This window comes from Saccopteryx leptura, chromosome 5, assembly GCF_036850995.1.
Source record: "Saccopteryx leptura isolate mSacLep1 chromosome 5, mSacLep1_pri_phased_curated, whole genome shotgun sequence".
NCBI classification, from domain to species: Eukaryota; Metazoa; Chordata; class Mammalia; order Chiroptera; family Emballonuridae; genus Saccopteryx; species Saccopteryx leptura.
In genome coordinates, this window is record NC_089507.1 from 200,539,071 (window position 1) to 200,558,883 (window position 19,813).

Below are 19,813 nucleotides of genomic sequence, written 5' to 3' on the forward strand. Positions count from 1 at the left end.
TTTCACACTTTTGAGACACCCTTCTGTGCCTCCGGTCACCTTCCTTGTTCGTTTCTCCTTCCTTGTAGCAATCCCAGGACCCGCCGGCTCAGAAGGGCCCCACGATCACCACCAAAGTCCGGCGGACCATGAGCAGCCGTGTGCACGAAGCTGTGAAGGCCATTGCACTGTGTCACAACGTGACTCCCGTGTATGAGTCCAACGGCGTGACCGACCAGGCCGAGGCCGAGAAGCAGTACGAGGACTCCTGCCGTGTGTACCAGGCGTCCAGCCCGGATGAGGTAAGCCCCCGGCAGGTGGAGCGAGGGGCACAGAGACGCCTGGCCGTCTTCTGCATGCGGTGTGGCTCCCGAGAGGTTCACCTGTCAGGGCAGACAGGAGCCGGGCAGCTGCGGGGTTGCTAAGCACATACGTCTTCAAATGTGTGCAGGAACTAACCTTTTGTGGAGGAAACAGCCTGGGCTTGAGATCTGTCCTGAGTTAGGAAAAAGCATGAGACCTTGTTTGTAATTCAGGTGGTCAGTCCATAAGGGACACAAAGTCCCTTCGAAACTGGATCCCCTTAAAGAAAAAAAGGTTAATTAAGATTTAAAAAAAAGTGAACCATAATTCTACTGACAAAGGGTATAACCAGTGATAGTATTTTGCTGACCAGCCCTCTAGATGATTTCAAAAGATATGTACCACAAAGTCCAGATCTGTGTATCCAGACACACCGACCGTGTGACAGAGAGCGGGCGAAATCTCGTTACAGCAAAATCTTTTGGAAAGCTGGACTGTTTCCAAGTCCCTGTGGGATTCCCCATAGACGTGGCTGCGTCTAGAAGCCTCACTTTGAAATTCTATATCAATAAACCATGGCTGGTCAAGACAGGGTCAGTTTATGAAATACATAGAGGAGGCAGGATTCATTTTACTTCGGAGCTGCCGGAGTAATTTCTACCATTTGGGGCTGCGTTCATTTCCTGTAACAGAAAGCAGAATTTCCTAAATTTGTTTCCTGTGCGCGTTCCGCTCTGGAAGCCTTGAAGGGTCTTTATTCAGCTATTGATTACAGCCCGAGGGGCTTGCCGTACAGTAGCTCCCGGGGGAAAGGAAAGAGATCCAATCTGGCCGGAGCACAGCGCTCCCTAGATGCCGGAGCGGGCAGGTTTACAGCCCTGAGGACGTCTGTCATTTTCGGGATATGGGGAGCCCTGGAGGGGAGGAGGACAGTGAGAATGGGAAGGACTGTCGTGGTGACGCAGCTTCTAATGCGTCTGTTTCTTGGTGTGAGGGGTCAAGGAGGTGCTCTTCTGTGAGGAGGTCGAAGCAACCCCACGGCTCATTTATTTGTCTTTTCCATGAACCCTTTCATACTAAGAAAAACTCTTCAACTTTAGAAATCACAAGTCCTGATGTTCTCCCTAGAAAAAGTAGACATTGTAGATGCAAAAAGAAGTTGATAAACATTACCTGCAATTCTTACCACTTTGTGGTAACTACTGTTTATGTTCTGGTATAGACTTTCCCAAAGTTTTCCTAAATTTATGTATATAGATAGAAACATAAGTTTATGTTTCTGCAATACAGAACTGTACTGTCATGCAAATCACTAAACAAGAAGGAAGGTGAGGTATGTAACATCCTTTAGAAAGGTACATGGTTTTCATAGTCCTGTAGGGTGCTGTGCATGTGTGTACAATGTATACATGTGTGTATGGGTATGTATGTGCATGTGATGTGTGTGAGCATGTATATGTGTGGGGATGTGCGTGGGTGTTTATACACGGGTGTGCATATATGTGAGAGTATATCCATGGATTTTTTTTTTTTTTTTTACAGAGACAGAGAGTGAGTCAGAGAGAGGGATAGACAGGAACGGAGAGAGATGAGAAGCATCAATCATTAGTTTTTCATTGCACGTTGCAACACCTTAGTTGTTCATTGATTGCTTTCTCATATGTGCCTTGACTGTGGGCCTTCAGCAGACCGAGTAACCCCTTGCTGGAGCCAGCAACCTTGGGTTCAAGCTGGTGAGCTTTGCTCAAACCAGATGAGTCCACGCTCAACCTGGCGACCTCAGGGTCTCGAACCCGGATCCTCTGCATCCCAGTCCGACGCTCTATCCACTGTGCCACTGCCTGGTCAGGCTCCATGGACTTTTCTTGATATATTTGGCTATGCCTCAACTAGCTCAATAATTTCAGAGCCACTAATTACAAATTCTTCCTAATGTATAGAACGTTTTGTGTGGCTAGCTCATGCTGATGGCACAGAGAGAGGTCTGTCTCTCTCCCATCCTAAGACCTCCATTTGTAAAGTCTCTGATTAGGTCCTTCTCTCCCAAACCTCTTCCTCTGAGCCACCCACTGTTCCCAAAGTCTGAGCACCCTTGCAGAGATAATTCTTTGCATGTGTTAGATTCTTCCTCACCCTTTAATTATTAATACTTTAAAACTTAAAAGCACCATGAGAAAATATACAGTTTTGCACCTTGCTTTTAATAACTTGTTTTAGAAAAGCGTGTCGGGGCCTGACCTGTAGTGGCGCAGTGGATAAACATCAACCTGGAATGCTGAGGTCGCTGGTTTGAAACTCTGGGCTTGCCCGGTCAAGGCACATATGGGAGTTGATGCTTCCTGCTCCTCCCTCTTCTCTCTCTCTTTCTCTGTTCCTCTCTCTCATCTCTAAAATAAATAATATCTTTAAAAAATATTTTAAAAAAATTAAAAAAAAAAAAAGAAAAGCGTGTCGGTAATGGAACAGCGTTGCGTAGTGATGTCAGCAGAGGGCGGAGTTTTAGTAAAACACTGTGCTGCCATGTTCCTGTGGTCTGTGGAGGGCGTAAATCAGGGGCCCCCAAACTACGGCCCGCGGGCCGCATGTGGCCCCCTGAGGCCATTTATCCGGCCCCGCCGCACTTCCAGAAGGGGCACCTCTTTCATTGGTGGTCAGTGAGAGGAGCATAGTTCCCATTGAAATACTAGTCAGTTTGTTGATTTAAATTTACTTGTTCTTTATTTTAAATATTGTATTTGTTCCCGTTTTGTTTTTTTACTTTAAAATAAGATATGTGCAGTGTGCATAGGGATTTGTTCATAGTTTTTTTTATAGTCCGGCCCTCCAATGGTCTGAGGGACAGTGAACTGGCCCCCTGTGTAAAAAGTTTGGGGACCCCTGGTGTAAATGAAAGCCTGCATTTCAAGACCCTCCTTCCCACTGACTTTCATGGACGACGAGGGCATGGCGTCGCCCAGCCTCACCTTCCTAGTGCAGTGCTGCCGGCGATGAACTTCCAGGGTCTGACCCGATGAGCCGTGTGATTTTACAAACCATCGCTGAACTCGGCCTTCTGAAGGTGTAGAGGGGTCTGATACCACTGAGCTCACAGGCCCTCCGGGAAGAGAGAGTAAGGACAGCAGTGGCCTTCTGCATCCCTTCCAACCCAGTTACGCTGATTGTGCCGCTGACGTGGTTGGCCAAGGCCACCTGGCTGGCACAATGAAAACCAGTCGGCTCCTATCCCGAGCCTGGACTCCTAACCCCCAATACTGCTTCTTTACTCACAGACAGTGGCTCAAAAGTGCTTTCTAAATGCATGACATGCTACAGAGAATTACGCACCTGCGTTTGGGGAACTCGGGGCGGATACTGGGTGAGGTTCCAGTGTCTGGAGATTCTTATCTGCTCCATCCCCTGCTGTGCCCTGTACCGAGCCAGCGTTGGGAGTCTGGGTTCTCCCAAGCTCAGTGGAACTTTTTTTTTTTTGGGGGGGGAGGGTGTCCCTTTTCTCTTTACTCACCTTGGGAAGCCTCCAAGTTCGTTGATAGTAAACCTCCTTCTACTGGACCTCAGAAGCCTAACCACCCGTGTCTCTAGGACCCTGCCCTAGAAAGCGGAAGCAAAGGGCTGGTTGTCTTCCAGTCCACAGTAACCTCGACACAGCCCCCTCGCGAAAGCTTGTGCGCATGGGTCTTCCCTGGCAATGGCGTCTACCCGTTCCTGCCCCTGTTTGAACTGTGCGGGCACCGGGAGGAGCACAGCCGGCGGTGGTAGAACAGTTCATGAAGGAACAGCTGAGCTGGAAGCAGTTTAGTTTCAGCTTTCCCCCTGATTCAAAGAGCGACATAGCTTGAGATAGGAAAAGTATAAAATTAGGGGGAAAGCCTGCATAAACATTTTGATGTTTCCTTCCTGTCTGTCTTCTTTACATGGAATTTAAATGTTTAGTATCATCCCACAAATTCTCTCTTGATTTGTTCACTTAGTAATAGATTGTATTATCCCTTTCCAGTAACCACCTATGATAGGAAGGTTTTTAGTGGCTGCACCGTGTTCGCTGCTTGGCTATGTACCACAGGTTATTTATTCTGCCTCCCATGTGTCCCCTGAGCTGGTCTCCCACTTTTGGCTGTGATAATGTCGCCTTATGTACTCAATCCCACTGCACGTCTCTGAGCATGCGTGTGAAAGGTTCCAGCGGTCTTGTTCTGCATTTTCTAAAGCCTGTTGCGGAGAGTGAGGATAAAAACCAGGGAGAACGGGTGAGCTCACAGTTTTGAGTGGGCCGGAATCTTAGTTTGTTTGCAGCCGGGAGGTGTCTTCCCCTCCACGACCACCCTTCCATCTCAGGTGTGTGCGGTTCCCCGAAGTGCCTCCTCGTACCCTGAGCTCCCGCTCCAGGCCCCTGGACAATGACAGCATTCAGACATGTGCACAAGTGAGCGCAGAGCGTTGACTCGGAAAGATTTAGGAGGCCGGCGGGGCTTTCCCCACACGCTGCCGCTGCCGGGCCCTGGGACCCGAGGGCGAGGTCAGAGCACAGAGGTCAGAACGTAAGGAAAAATTCCTCCATCAGTGTTATTTATTAACCACTGGGGTGGAATCTTAAAACAGGGTTTTGGTTGCTCAGAAGAGAGGGGCTGGGTAAGGCAGGACAGTGATTAGGGACACTGTAGAGAAACGGTCAAGTGAGCCTTGGACTTGGCACAGCCTTGGGCCACAGAGTCCTGTCCCATATAGTAGTGTTGGCCTAGTCTTTTCTAAATGGCTAAATTGCTATGTCAGTGATGCTATTCTTCCTTCTCAGATACTAATTTGTATCAGAGTTCAGTGACAGGAGCCTGAAATCCAAGTACAGGATCAAGGAAATTGGGGTCATGAGTGGCATTTTATCCCACTGTCTACTCCTCTGAGTATTAAATACAGTAGGCTGTTTTGTTTGCTCCATCCTGTGTTGTTTTTTTTTTTTTAAAATCTGTGAGCTAGGTGCTGCTGCCTCAGTTTACCCCTAGCCCCTGCATGGCCTGTGGTACTCCATTCTGCCGCCTACTCAACCCCGGCGGCATCCAGACCTGTCGGCACCCTGTGGGGCATCGCGGACTCGGTGTCCTATTTGGGTAAAGACATTTAGGTCTGTGGGTAGGTTTGCAATCTTGAACGGCTGGATTAGGGTGGACTGGCCTTTCCATGTGAGCATGAGTGTTTACCTTGTGGAGCGCCACCAAAGAACCCCTTGTATCGGATGTCAGATTATGCGTGCTCTTACAATAGTTCACATCCCGCTTTTGACAAGAATTCAAGGCTCGCTCTCTGGCCTGATCTGGCGTATTTCCCAAGCTCATGTTCTTCCCAGGTACAAAGGGAAAATCATTGAAACTTGTCACAGGTGGTTTAGTGCTGACCATCAATGTAGAAAAAGGCCTTTCCTGGACAGTTGTGGCATGAATTCTTCAGATGGACATTTTAGGGAGGTATTTCCTGGCAAATCTGGTACACGCAGCAACAAGTGAACTGAGACCACCCCCTTTTCCCCGCCCCCCACCGTCCTCTTCTTAGTTTCTTGCTTTTGACCAAGTTTGGGTCCAATTTACTTGTTCATTCATTCATTCATTTATTCACCTTAATGTGGTTTTTCAAAATGCCACTATTCTGACCTCCTGATTTTCTGAACCAAGACGCCCTGAGACACCAGCTCTGGCTGTTTAAGGACAGTGAGACGCAAGACCCTGAAATCCTTCAAAATATGACCACATGGAATGATTCTTTGAAAGAGAAGCTCAGAGCCATCAGAATGAGTAGCAGTGTGATTATGTATCATCCTGCTTTGTGAAGGAGTGTGGTCCTCTCACCACACCATTGAGATGTTTGTCCCTCCAGTTGAGAAGGGTTGGTGAGCAGGGAAGGGAAGGGTTGGTGAGTAGGGAAGGGTTGGTGAGCAGGGAAGGGTTGGTGATCAGGGAAGAGAAGGGTTGGTGAGCAGGGAAGGGAAGGGTTGGTGAGCAGGGAAGGGTTGGTGAGTAGGGAAGGGTTGGTGAGCAGGGAAGGGAAGGGTTGGTGAGCAGGGAAGGGAAGGGTTGGTGAGTAGGGAAGGGTTGGTGAGCAGGGAAGGGAAGGGTTGGTGAGCAGGGAAGGGAAGGGTTGGTGAGTAGGGAAGGGAAGGGTTGGTGAGTAGGGAAGGGTTGGTGAGCAGGGAAGGGAAGGGTTGGTGAGCAGGGAAGGGAAGGGTTGGTGAGTAGGGAAGGGTTGGTGAGCAGGGAAGGGAAGGGTTGGTGAGCAGGGAAGGGAAGGGTTGGTGAGTAGGGAAGGGTTGGTGAGCAGGGAAGGGAAGGGTTGGTGAGCAGGGAAGGGAAGGGTTGGTGAGCAGGGAAGAGAAGGGTTGGTGAGTAGGGAAGGGTTGGTGAGCAGGGAAAAGAAGGGTTGGTGAGCAGGGAAGGGAAGGGCTGGTGAACAGGGAAGGGAAGGGTTGGTGAGCAGGGAAGGGAAGGGTTGGTGAGCAGGGAAGGGTTGGTGAGCAGGGAAAGGTTAGTGAGCAGGGAAGGGTTAGTGAGCAGCCCTCTCAGTAGGGACCTCGAGGGCTCTCTGTGTTATTTTAGAAAGTAGCTTTAAATGAACATTGACAAAGTCAGAGTAGGAGAGTGGAAGGTGAAAATGAAGGACCCCCCACAGGGCTCATATCCTGTTGGATCAGCCCTCCCCCAGGAGACAACGGGGTTTTGAATAGTCCGTGGGACCTCAGGCGGTGGGGGCACCAGCAGCGTAACCTTAGGTAGTCCCTGAACTCTGTGGAGAGCTGTGCTGCAGGATGCCGCTCAGGAAAGGCATGCCAGCCATTGGGATTCGTCCTCACTGGGGACATTTGTCGTGGTCCATCTTTTCCCAGGTATAGTTCAGCCTTCCCTCTCGCCCAGCCCTGTGGGGTCCACGCCGTGGGGGCAGGGCTGGGCTGAAAGTCCCTTCTGGTTCTCGGGCGCAAGATTCTTCCTCCATTGAAGTTAAGGGCTGGCTTTGGGGAATCACTAGGTCTCCTTGAAGCCCGGTATCACGGACTTCTCACGTCATTTCAGGACGACACCTAATGTTTGTAAGGGGTGAAGTAACAGCTGCTTGAAACAAGAATGGTAAAAATCCTTTTAATAATAATCAGGTTTGCAAACATGCAAAGGATAATTTTTCTTTTTCTTTTTTACATAACATTGGGCTGTAAAGGTTGTAAATTGAGCTAACCCATTTTGGGCTTGTGTATAGCTAGAGATATGTATTGTGTTGGGTTATTTACTTAATTAAAACTAAATAAAAAATGCATATACAGGCTAGAAATACTTCAGCAGCATAGAAAGCTAGAAGTAAAAGCCAGCCGTATTTCTCTGCACATATGTCGCCCTGGAAACATTTTCTATATGGGGGGGGGGGGGGGACTGCTTTATGTCTACAAGCTTTACTGATTTGTTCATTTTAAACTTTGAAAGAAGGTTGTTAGCAAGTAAGATGGTATATTGAAATTCAGAGCCATTGAATTAAACAAACAAATGGGTTTGCAAAGACTTAACACAAACTTAGTGAGAGAGAGAGAAAAGGAAAAAGAAGAAAGGAAGAAAGGAGAAGGGAAGAATGGGAAGAAAGAAGGGATAGAGGGATGGAGGGAAGGAGGAAGGGAGGGAGGGAGAGAGGGAGGGAGGGAGGGAGGAAGGAAGGAAGGAAGGAAGGAAGGAAGGAAGGAAGAAAGAAAGAAAGGTCATTACTTGATTGGTCCTTTCTTTGGGGGGGCAGTGTGTGCTTCCATTGGTCAGATTTGAAAGCTAGCTCTGCTCCCCTAGTCGACTTGCTGTGATGTAATTGAAACAGGGTAGCATTTCCCATTCTTGAAGAGTAACTTCTTTCTAATGTAAATTAAGTCAATAGCAGCAATAGAAACCTAATTAGATCTCCGAGCACAGCACCCACTAAGGATGTTTAAGCACAGCGTTTAGAGCTGGAACAGAAACGAAGACTAATCTACTTCAGGCCCTGAATTTCAGAGGCCCAGGGAGGGGTGGGGTGGGCGGTGGAGCGGGGCTGGCACCCTGGGTTTGAGCTCCAGTTCAATGCCCCGCCCATTCAGGGTGTAGTGCTTCAGCCGAGGCGATGCCTAATGGGGCCAAGCTGTGGGCAGCTTCCTCATGGCTTTTGCAGAGTCTCTTGGTTAAAGGAACTGGGACTCAGGGTGAACTCTGATAAAATAGAGGTTTTGGGGGCGACGGCTGGATAAGTGACCCTTTATCTACCGCCCCCTCCATGAGAAAACCGTCACGAAACTTCTCAGATATGAGTTACAGTGAGGCATAGAATGCACACCGTGTATCCAAGACCAGACTTAAAGATCATAAAACATGTCGGATGGAATCGATGGTTCTCTGTCCCCCTCTGCCAGCTCCCTCACTCTTCCAGTCAACACTTTCATAAACCCACCCCCTTTTCTTTCCCTAAATATTGTTCTTTTTTTAAACTTATTATTTACTGGTTGCTTTTAGAGAGACAGAGAGCGGAAGAGTGAGAGAGGGGAGAGAGAAAGAGAGAGAAGCATTAATTTTGTTCCACTTAGTTGTGCATTCATTGTTTGCTTTCTGTATGTGCCCTGACCAGGGAGTGAACCCACAACCTTGGCATTTTGGGACAATGCTCTAACCTACTGAGCTAACTGGCCAGGGGCCCTAAAGATTGTGTTATAAGAAGAAGGGGGGAGGGGTACCTTTTCTTTTCTTTTTTGTAGACACCATGCCCTCGAAGTTGGATCAAAATTAAATGGCAGCTGGTTTGGCATTAAACCTGGATGCCTTCTGTATTTATTTCCTGTGAGCTGCTGTAGCGAAGTGCTGTCAATCTGGAGTTTGAAAACAACACGCATTTATTATGTGATCGTCCCGTAGGTCAGAGGACTGACGTGGGTCTCACAAAGCTGTGATCAGAGTGTCAGCAGGCTGTGTTATTCCTGGATGTCTCAGACAGTCTGTGTCCGGCTCCTAGAGGCTTCCCATATTGCTGGGTTGATGGTCCCTTCCTCCATGTTCAAAGACAGTGATGTCACATGTCTCTGACCCTCCTCCTGTCCTCACATTTCTCTCTGGCCACAGCCAGGAAAGTTCTCCCATTTCAAGGCCCTTAATCTGAGCCATTATCTGCAAGGTCCATTTTGCCATGAAGGAGACATAGTCACAGATTCAGGGGATTGGGACGTGAGCATCTTTGGGGGCTGTCATTCTGCACCTCCCATCAGCTTTCTAGTGGTGACAGTGTGTCAGGGGGGACCCCTGACAAAGTGTGCCCCCAGGAGTGCTGTGTTGGGTGCACCAGGTTCCCCCCTGGCCTGGCCATTGTCACTTCCCAGCAACAACACCGCAGGCAGCTTGACCCCTCCGAGCCTGGGCATCCTCCCCTGTGTGACTGTTCTCAGTCTCGGCAGGACTGACATTTGGGGTGAGATAATTTTCTGAGTCTTCAGCAGCATCCCTGGCCTCTAGCCACTAGATGCCAGTTGCACACACCCCGTTTCCCAGTTGTGACAAGCAAGAATGTCCTCGAACATTGAAATGTCCCTGGGGGGCCAGAATTGCCCGGTTAAGGACTGCTGTAAACACCCACCCGGCTGAGTATCCACGACACTGAAACAGGAGCCCGAAGACCAAGCCATCCCATCCGGATAATTGTTTGGCTTGGTACAGGTTCTTCTAGACGTGGTCTGTGGTTGTCCTTATCACTGTTAATCCTGAGCGGTCCTCTCTGGCAGGGCTCTGGCATTCGGCCTGCTTGGGGGCCAGGAAGAGAAGGTGAGGCGTACTTTCCGGGGGGCGGGAGGCAGCTGTGAGTGCAGAGCCCCCGCAGGCCCAGAGGAACGGAGGCCGTCCCAGGGTTGGCAGTCTCCCCCAGTGATGCAGTGACCGCTTGCATTTCACCTGTCTGCTCCCCCTTCCACCACTGCGTTCATTTGCTTGACCTGTGAACCAGGACCCTCGGCTGGCCATGTGTCTGACCTTCGATCCTGTGTTACATTTAGGTGGCCCTGGTACAGTGGACCGAAAGTGTGGGTCTAACCCTGGTGGGCCGAGACCAGTCTTCCATGCAGCTGAGGACCCCTGGCGACCAGATCCTGAACTTCACCATCTTGCAGATCTTCCCTTTCACCTACGAGAGCAAGCGCATGGGCATCATTGTGAGGGTGAGTCCTCCTTTCTGTATGGCTCAGAATGGTTAAAAATCCCCAGGTAGGCTGCGAATGTCCCCTTGCCTTGAAGTTCTTTCCCACCCCTTTCTAACCACCTTTATTATGTTGTCTGTTGACCAAACTAACAAGGGAGTATAATCCCCTAAGCAGAAGGAAAATTAGTTCTCTTATCAGATAGAACCTCTGATGGCTGATAACATCTGGTTGGCCCGGTTCTAGAGTGCAAGGTCTAAGCTAGGGGTCTCAAACTCAACTCAGCATGTGGGCCGCAGAGCAAGATCACAGCCGTTTGGCGGGCCGTACTAGGTCTACAAAAGGCACGCAACACTTTTCTCACTGCAGTTGAAAACAAAAAAAAATCAGTACAACAAGCACAATCGTACATGCAGTTTACTCAGTGTCACAAAACAACCAGAAACTGTAGTTCGCATCACAACTGCTGTTAACTAAGCTAATATCTAGCTAGGATGCTAGAGAAATGAAAAATACAAGTAGGCCCCTAGGCTTACTTAATTTTATCCAAAATATTTTGAACTTCGTGGATTAGTCTGCGGGCCGCACAAAATTGTTCGGCGGGTCGCATGCGGCCCGTGGGCCACGAGTTTGAGACCCCTGCTCTAAGGGATGTAGATTGCGTACTTCTTGGTAAGACTGTATTTCTCATTGTGTATGCTCTTTTGTTTAATTAAATGTGTGTTTTTTTATTGAGGCGAAATTCACATATAAATGAACTGTTTAAAATGTAGAATTCCCTGACATTTAGTATATTCACAATGCTGTGCACCCTCCTTGTCAAGTTTCAAAACAGTTGTATCTCCCCAACAGGAAGCCTGTGCCCACTAAGCAGTCACTCCCCTCCTTCCTTCGCCCCAGTCCCTGACCATCACCAGCCTGCTTTCTGTCTCTGCATTTGCCTGTTCTGGGTATTTCATGTACAGGGTGGGGCAAAAGTAGGCTTACAGTTGTTGGTATGGAAAATAATACAATAATCAATAAATAATAATCCAAGAATAAACTCTGTGTTTCACATACTCACAACCGTACCCTCCTATTTTGCCCCTCCCTGTAAATGGAATCCTACACTATGTGACCTTTTGTGTCTGGTCCTTTCACCGAGCTCCATGTTCTCGAGGCTCATCCATGTTGTAGCTGCGTATCAGGTATCAGCACTGCGTTCCTTTCTGTGGCTGAATAATATCCCATGGGGCCATTCCATTCATCCACTGATGGACATTTGGGTTGTTTCTACCTTTGGACTGTCGTGAATAATGCTGCTGTGAACGTGTATGTACAAGAATTTGGAAACTTGTTTTTAGTTCTTTTGCATCTCTACCTAGGAGGGGAATTGCTGGGTCATGCTCTATCATTAACTCAATTGCTGAGTAATCTTATCTTTTAAACTTACGAGGAATGTCCGAACTCTTTCTACAGTGCTGCACTATTTTACATTCCAGCCAGCAATCTGTGAAGATTCCAGTTTTTCCATAGCCTCATCAACACTGGTTATTTTCCATTTTTTAAATTATAGCCATCCTAGTGGCCGTGAAGTGTCACTTCGTTGTGGTTTTAATTTGTGTTTCCCTAGTGACTTAAGGAGGTTGAACATCTTCATATGCTTATTGGCCACTTGTATGTCTTCCATGGAAAATGTCTATTTAGGCCCTTTGCCCACTATTTAATTGGGCTGCTTCTCTTTGTGTTATTGAGTTGTAAGAGTTCTTTATATAATCTTGTTACTAGAGCTTTATCAGTTATATGATATGCAAATGTTTTTTTCTCATTCTGTGGGTTGTCTTTCTCCTTTATAAAATTCATTTGATGCACATAAGTTACTAATTTTTTATTGAATTTATTGGGGTGCCTTTAGTTAACAAAATTATATGGGTTTTGGTTGTACAATTCTATAATCATCATCTGTATATTGTATTGTGTGTTTGTTTGTTCACCACCCCAAAGAAGTTGCTAATTTTGATGAAGTCCAGCTTGTGTGTGTGTGTTGTTGTTGTGTGTTTTTTTTTTAAATTTTTATTTATTTTTTACAGAGACAGAGAGAGAGTTAGAGAGAGGGATAGACAGGGACAGACAGACAGGAACGGAGAGAGATGAGAAGCATCAATCGTTAGTTTTTCACTGCGCATTGCAACACCTTAGTTGTTCATTGACTGCACTCTCATATGTGCCTTGACCGTGGGCCTTCAGCAGACCGAGTAACCCCTTGCTGGAGCCAGCGACCTTGGGTTCAAGCTGGTGGGCTTTTCCTCAAACCAGATGAGCCCACGCTCAAGCTGGCGACCTCGGGGTCTCGAACCCAGGTCCTCTGCATCCCAGTCCGACGCTCTATCCACTGCGCCACCACCTGGTCAGGCTGTTTTTTTTTTTTTTTTTTTTTTTTTTTTTATCTTGACTAAGTATCATTTTTAAGGGTTTATTGCTAAATCCAAGGTCATGAATTTATGCTTATATTTCCTTTTAAGAGTTTTGTAGGTTTTGCTTTTTTAGGTCATTGAGGCTTTTAGATTTAATTTTTGTACATGGCTTGGGGTAGGAGTTCAACTTCATTCTTTCGCATGTGGACATCCAGTTGCCCTGGCACCATTTGTTGAAGAGACTGTTGTCTCCCCATTGAATAGTCTTGACACCCCTGTTATAATTAAATATTTTCAATGGGTTTTCATGTGTTCAGGCACAAAATTATTGGAAAAAAATATAGTGTTTACTCAGTGTCATCCTTTTGCCATATTTATTTCAGAATTTCTTTTTAAGTGTTTGAAACTTATTGAACTACAACGTACACAAAGAAAAGCACAAACATCATAAGTGTACACACCTCAAGTGTTTACAAAGTTAACATCCTCATGTAACCAGCATCTGGAGCAAGGCATGGAAGCCCACCCTCAAATCACCCTTTAGCTCCCTCGTGCCCTTTTTCTGGTCACCACACCCCCCTTTTCTATAAGGATGTGACCACTGTCCCCGTTTCTGTCCTTGATTAATTTTGTCTCTTGTTGAACTTTATGTAAAGGAAATTGGACAGTAGATACCCTTTTGTGTTTAAATTCATTTGCTCAAGTTTATATTTCTAAGATTCATTTGTTTTTTTTTTACAGAGAGAGTTAGAGGGATAGACAGACAGGAACGGAGAGAGATGAGAAGCATCAATCAGTTTTTTGTTGCGACACCTTAGTTGTTCATTGATTGCTTTCTCACATGTGTCTTGACCGTGGGGCTATAGCAGACCGAGCAACCCCTTGCTCGAGCCAGCGACCTTGGGTCCAAGCTGGTGAGCTTTGCTCAAACCAGATGAGCCTGCGCTCAAGCTGGTAACCCCAGGGTCTCGAACCTGGGTCCTCTGCATCCCAGTCTGATGCTCTATCCACTGCGCCACCGCCTGGTCAGGCTCATTCGTATTTTTGCATGGATTGTAGCTCAAAAAAATTTCTAACAGAAATAAAACATGCATTTAATTGAACCCCACCCCTTCTAGATGTGTTTTCCACACCAGGTTTCTCATTCTTAGGAATTTTCAAATACTGTCATCAGACATGTGAGTATAAATAAATGTATTGTGTGTGGTGTTACATATTTTTATTCTCTATGTAAGTGGCATTGTAGTGTAGGTATCATTTATCCTCTTCCTGTTCTTTGTTTAACATGAAATAAACTTAATGTTCCACACGCCCCTTCATTAATCTTAGCTGGTGTTTGGTTCTGCCTTGTGTGACTATGCCTCTCTTCCTCCGGTCTGTTGCAGTTTCTCCTTGAGAGACATTAGTTAGCTGCTCTTAGCAGCAGCACAGCCGTGCGTAGCCGTGTCTGCTCAGGGCTCCGTGGTACGGATGTCAGTGTTTCTCTGTGCAGTATTCCCAGAGGGAGAGCTGCTGGCTTGTAGAATAGCTACATCTTTAACTCTACCAGGCATCGTCACCGCTTTCTCCCAAGTGCTTGTACTGATCTCAGCCCCTCTGTATGCTCACCAACGTTGCATAGTGTCAGACTTTTCAAATTTTGTCTCTCTGAAGAGTCTGAGTGAACATCATATTTTCCTCCCTGCTCTTTGACTCAGAGAGACCACATCCCGGGAAGCCTGGTGACCCGGGGTTCATAGGCCACATTGTTCTTAAACCTGGCTGATCAGCAGAATTCCCGAGGGAGCTTTGAGAGCACAGGTCGATGGTTCCATCCCAGACCTGTTTTGTATTGGCCAGTTTGACAGTAGCAGGGGGCGTGGCTGGAGGAGACTCCGCCTCGGATCGGGAGAATCTTTGCAGTGACAGTCTTTCATCTTTTCTGGATTTTTTTTTTTTAAACAAATGAGGATCTCTTCTAACCTGTCTACACAAACCTTTCTTGCCTTAGGGATCCAAGTTATAGATCCTATTATAGTAATTATTAATAGTAGTATTAGTAATCAGTAAAAATCGTAATTAGTAGGAGCAGTACTACCAGCAATGGTAATAGTAGCAGCAGTAGGAATAATAACAGGTACAGCAGGTAACATTTAAATAGTGTTTATTGTGTGCCAGACACTGTTCTAAATGATTTGTATAAACTAATTCATTTAGTTCTCACCACAGCCCAATGAGGTGCAGGTACCATTATGATTGGCATTTGACAGAGGAAGAAATTGAGGTATAAAGAGGCTAAGACATCACCCCAAGTTCGCTTAGCCAGAAAATGGTGAAGCTGGGGTTCAACCCCAGGCTGTCTGGCTCCCAAGTTCACACTCTTTTTTTTTACAGGGACAGAGAGAGAGTCAGAGAGAGGGACAGACAGACAGGAACGGAGAGAGATGAGAAGCATCAATCATCAGTTTTTTGTTGTGACACCTTAGTTGTTCATTGATTGCTTTCTCATATGTGCCTTGACCGCGGGCCTTCAGCAGACTGAGTAACCCCTTGCTCGAGCCAGTGACCTTGGGTTCAAGCTGGTGAGCTTTTTGCTCAAGCCAGATGACTCCGCGCTCAAGGTGGTGACTGACCTCGGGGTCTCGAACCTGGGTCCTCAGCATCCCAGTCCGATGCTCTATTCACTGCGCCACTGCCTGGTCAGGCCCAAGTTCACACTCTTAACCACTAGGACCTGAGAGTTTGGGTGTGTGGAGAGGGACGTCGGAAAGCTCATAGAGCACCCAGAGTCATGTTGGGGTCGTATATTAATTACGTCTCACTGTGTAGCTGATTACACTTAGTGACTTAAAACAGCACTAGGTATAGGCCTCACAGTGTCCGTGGGCCAGGAGTCTGGGTGAGGCGTAGCTCTGGGTCCCTGGCCCAGGGTCTTTTCCAGGTGTGGTCACAGGCTTAGCAGTCATCCAGGGTTCAATGAGGGCAGGCTCCACTTCCAGGTAAAATCAGTGTTGTTGGCAGGATGTAGTTCCTTGTGGTTGTAGGACTGAGTGAGGGCCTCAGTTCTTCACTGGTGTTGACCAGAGGCCACCCTCATCCACAGACCTCTCATTGGGTCAGCTCCCGTGTCCACTGGCGTTATCAAAGTGAGCCTGTTCATGTGAGCAAGGTGGACACCACAGTCTTTTATAACCTAATCTCAGAGCCGACTTCCCATTGTATTGTCCTCACTCTGTTATTAGAAGCAAGTCACTGGGCTGAAATCCGGACTCAGTGGGGGTCGATCAGACGAGGGTGTGACTACCAGGAGGTGGGGGTCACTGGGACCTGGGAAGACAGACACTCGCTGCTATCTTGATGGTCCAGTTCCAGCAGCATGAGCTTGCTGTGACGACGACACAAGTCAAAGGATTGTTTTGTCCTTGCTGCCAGTAGGTACTTTTAGATGCCATTGGGATCTATCCATGGCACCTTGGGGCGGGGGGCGGGGTTTCTCCCACACAGCTCTGCTTTTCTCACTGGTCCTCATCGGGCCTGACCCGGGGCTTCCGTGTCTTCCAGTGCACAGCTGATGTCAGGAACATCTGTGGCCCTGGAAACAGCAGCCTGAATCCTGTGGGTGGGTGTTTCCTGGGGATTAGAGTCATTATCTCCTATGGAATCACTCTAACTTTGTTCCAGCCTTTATTTTTTCAAGTTCAAGGTCCGTGGGCTCTGCTAAAGTCATTTCAGGGTTGAATCATCATGGACCGGTCCCCAATATCAGCCGTCCTAGAGTGAGTGGGCAGCGGTGTCCCCCACCCTTCCTTTGGTTGTAAAGGACATTCATTCCCAGACACTGCACGTCGTGATTTGTCAGATGTGGTCCCATGTTTTCCCACAGCGAGAACAGAACTCATGCCGGAAGTGAGGGATACTGTAAGGGTTGGCAAACGCAACCTCTTAAAATACCACTCCCTCCTTCCCAGGTTATAAAAGAAAAATATCAGCATTCAGTTAAGACATTTGGAACAAGTAAATATGTAAATAAGATAAAAACTTTTCATCTTTATTTTCCCACCACGGACAGCCACTGTTGCCCTTTCAGAGAACTTCTCGTTGGTTTTTTTCTAAGCATGTATGAATGGAACTATCTGTAAGCGTTTTTATAAAGTTTCCCTCAAACTCCACGTAGTCTTTCTGCACTGCCCCTTTCCTGTGAACTGTATAGACGGGGAACATTTTCTCATATTACTCGAGATGGCTTTTTAGTGATTTTAATGTGTGCATGGTGTTTCATTGAAAAAATAAGCCTAGCGTGCGGAGGACCCGGGTTCGATTCCCGGCCAGGGCACACAGGAGAAGCGCCCATTTGCTTCTCCACCCCTCCGCCGCGCCTTCCTCTCTGTCTCTCTCTTCCCCTCCCGCAGCCAAGGCTCCATTGGAGCAAAAATGGCCCGGGCGCTGGGGATGGCTCTGTGGCCTCTGCCTCAGGCGCTAGAGTGGCTCTGGTCGCAACATGGCGACACCCAGGATGGGCAGAGCATCGCCCCCTGGTGGGCAGAGCGTCGCCCCATGGTGGGCGTGCCGGGTGGATCCCGGTCGGGCGCATGTGGGAGTCTGTCTGACTGTCTCTCCCTGTTTCCAGCTTCAGAAAAATGCAAAAATAAATAAATAAATAATTAATTAAAAATAAAAGATGTACCATTATTTAATGAAATATATATTATTTATTTTTGGTTGCCTGGGCTGTTTTTCCTTTCTTACTGCTGCAGAGACCTCTGTGAGCAGGCGTCTTTGCTCGGCTGTCTTGGAGGAAATGCATATTACTTTACTAATTTCTCTTGGTTTCTGATCTGTCTTCCTCTTGACCTTTGCCGTTGGTGGGTAGAAGTCAGCATCCAGGGCATTGGGACCATTTCTGCGTTTTGCACAAACCTCCCTCTGCCCCTGTATTGTAAGTGGGTCTCATCCTGGGGCCATCTCACCTGCAGGGGACATCTGAAAATACCTGGACACCTTTTTGGTTGTGACAGCTCAGAGGGTGGTGCTGCTAGCCTCGAGGGGGTAGAGGCCAGGACAGTCTCCTCACAGAGGGGAACCCACCACCAGTGTCCGCCATGTTGGGGCTGAGGACTTGGTTCTGATGTGTCCGCCTGTCCTGTCTGTTACTGGAAAATAACTGTCCGTTACCTGCTGTGCGGAAGGTTTAGCTCAGTGGTAAAGGGCTCTGGGCTTGTTCGGTGACCGTCGAAGTCAGGGTTTGCCCTCGCCTGGTTCATCAACCCTCTTAAACAGGTGTGGGCTCATGGGCAGGACGTGGCAGCATCTTCTCACGCTCACAAAGCAAGGTCAGCTCTTTGCTTGAGTCTGTCTTCTCGGGGTCGGTGAAGCTTAGAGAAGCCCATGTCTTTGGGACTTATGTTCTTCTCCTTCTGCAGAGAGGCTGTGTCACCTGTTTTGTTTATTTTTGTGCACGAGATGTTCCACAGCCCTCCCCACATGGAGTGCCGAAATCGGGTCATTGGTGTAGATCATTCCCTTGTCATTGTTCAAATAGAAGGGGCCTTTGAACAGGTGCCAGGACCAGACCACAGTGGAAAAAGATGAGGCCCCAAAACAATGCCACACAACCAGCAGATCTCTGTAAATTTATAGCATCATCTCGCCATAATATGGGAACGGAGTAACCCTGTGATGAACTTGGTGGGAGGAAATGACTAATGGGAGGAGACAGTCAACACAGTATTTATATTGGACGAGAAGTCTGAGCTCTCCGGAGTCCCTTCTGGAGTAGAGGAAGCTGGGGAGGGGGGGCCTTATTTCCTCCAGCTATGTTGTGAAGCACCATTTGGGTGAAGGGAAAAGGAAAAGAATAAAAAAAACCTCTGATGCTTTCATATTCGGACCCCGCTGCTCCCCTTGGCTTGAGTCAGGCGTGGGCACAGGCGCGATCTGTCAGAGATAAAGCGTGCAACCTCGAATGCTTTCAAAACGCAGGTGCTTTTATGAGTAAGCATGTTGTTCTAAATGATTGTCAGTAATGAGAGGGCATTTGAAAATTATTTTATAAGAGGAAACCGTGCCACTGATTTGGCTTTGTGTCTTTATTTTGTTTGAGGAGTTTATAGGCATGCCTTGTGGGCTTCCCGGGGTGGTAACATTTAGGCATGGGTTGGTGAGAGCTATGCTCGGTTCCCTGGCCCATCGCACTATCTTCAGCCTCTCCATGGTGGGCACCATTGAGAAAAGAGGCGTGGATGGGACAAGAACCAGCGATGTCCCCGTCGGTCCTCAAAGCCAGGATTTCTCAGCCTTGGTTCTATGGACATTTGAGGCTGGAGGATCCTTGGTTGTGGGCCTGTCCTGTGCATTGTAGGGTGTTTAGCAGCATCCCTGGTCACCTCCCACTAGATGCCAGCACTACCTCCCCAGTTGTGGCCACCAGAAATGTCTCCAGACTTTGCCATATGTCCCGTGATGGGAAAATTGCCCCCATTGAGAACACTTGGGCTCATAAACCTTGTTCTCCACATACAGGGTGACTGAGGGACTTGTGGAGTTACTGCCACTCAAACAGAAATGGGTACACTGAGTGGGCATTCTTTCTGTATCTGGCCTTAGCTATGGACTCTGCATAGATGATCTCATTTAAGCCACAAAAACCTATGCAGTATGAGTTGTCAGCCTCCCTATTTTACAGATGAGGAAACTGAAGGTTAGAGATGTAACTTGTCCAGTGGGGAATCAGCCCATAGCTGCTGCTGAGCATTTGATGCCCATGCTGTGGGTTACCTGTTCTGCAGAAAGTCTGGTCAGTCGAACTGAAAATCTTTAGCTAAGTGCTCAGGTACATGTAGGGGTTTGGAATTATCTAGATCATTCATTCTCAGCTGAGGCATTCTGCCTCAAAAGAGACATGTGTTAATGTCTGGAGACATTGTCACCCTACGGTGACATTCAGTGGGTAGAGGGCCAGGGACTTTGCAAAAGAAACTGCCACACACAGGCTGCAAAGATTCTCCTGCCC

The 19,813-nt window shown here is 47.7% G+C and overlaps 1 protein-coding gene across 3 annotated transcripts in view; it reads left to right on the forward strand.

Annotated features, from left to right (window-relative positions):
* Positions 1-19,813, forward strand: part of ATP9A (ATPase phospholipid transporting 9A (putative)) — a 119,846-nt gene that overhangs the window by 76,248 nt on the left and 23,785 nt on the right. For all 3 annotated transcript variants that reach the window (XM_066387477.1, XM_066387478.1, XM_066387479.1), the window contains exons 14-15: positions 69-281; positions 10,292-10,453. In XM_066387477.1, coding sequence (XP_066243574.1) covers positions 69-281; positions 10,292-10,453 — 375 coding nt within the window. The remainder of the gene's footprint in view (positions 1-68; positions 282-10,291; positions 10,454-19,813) is intronic.